We start from the raw sequence: 844 nt of genomic DNA on the forward strand, positions 1-844 counted from the left end.
AGTTTGGTTTTGGACTTCTGTTTGCTCTGTTTTCGCTCGGTGCAGGTGAGTGCAGCCTCTTCTCTCTGCCCCTCGCTTACTTGTCAAGTATGGACTACTTCATCTGTTCTCTTTCTCTTTCTCTGTGCACTGGGCAACAGAGGCCACCACAATCTATGGCAAGGGGGGCACCAGCGCCAACAAGTTCTACGAGAAGCTCAGCCGCTTGTACCCATTCTACCGAGACTCGGTGGATATCGAGTGGGAGGGCGTGGCGGTGATGGCGGCCATCGATCTTTATCAGGGTGGCCTTATCGATTTCATGATGGTGGACTCCAAGTTCACCGCGGGCATGGTGGAGGCTGGCCTCTACCGCCTGCCCATGGTGGGCTCCGCCCTGGTCATGGTCTACAACTTGCCCTCCCTCAACAACACCCAGCTGGTACATCACTCTCACTCACGGAGTAACCTTCGCTCCCTCCTTGTGCGAACTTGGCGTTTTTACACAGATCGGGTTACGATCCAATCACACGTGTGACAGGCAATTTATTGATATATTATATTTATCTTTTGTTATTATCTTTTTTTTTGTTTTTCTGTTTTTCGTTTACATTACTTATTACTTTGGGCCTCATCGCAGGTGCTGGATGGCGAGACGCTGGCGCTCATCTGGTGTGGCAATATATCGCAGTACGAGACTTCACTCCTCATTCACAAGCGAAAAGATTGAGAGTTTGTAGTCTGCAGATTATTGATTCGATTTAATTGATGCAGCTGGAACGATGTGCGACTAGCTGAGTTGAATGAAGGGGCGGACCTGCCTGATGCGCCGATCGAGCTCACGTACTACCCGAACATTACGGCC

The 844-nt window shown here is 50.1% G+C and overlaps 1 protein-coding gene across 1 annotated transcript; it reads left to right on the plus strand.

The window, feature by feature from the left end:
• Nucleotides 1-141: 141 nt before the first annotated feature.
• Nucleotides 142-744, plus strand: ACA1_201770 (uncharacterized protein; the record flags this gene model as incomplete). The annotated part of the gene is made up of 2 exons (XM_004338220.1): nt 142-421; nt 620-744. Coding segments are annotated over 2 exons (405 nt in total), but the record flags the coding sequence as incomplete, so codon positions are not given.
• Nucleotides 745-844: the final 100 nt, after the last annotated feature.

Source organism: Acanthamoeba castellanii (genome assembly GCF_000313135.1).
Source record: "Acanthamoeba castellanii str. Neff unplaced genomic scaffold scf7180000084754, whole genome shotgun sequence".
Lineage (NCBI taxonomy): Eukaryota > Discosea > Longamoebia > Acanthamoebidae > Acanthamoeba > Acanthamoeba castellanii.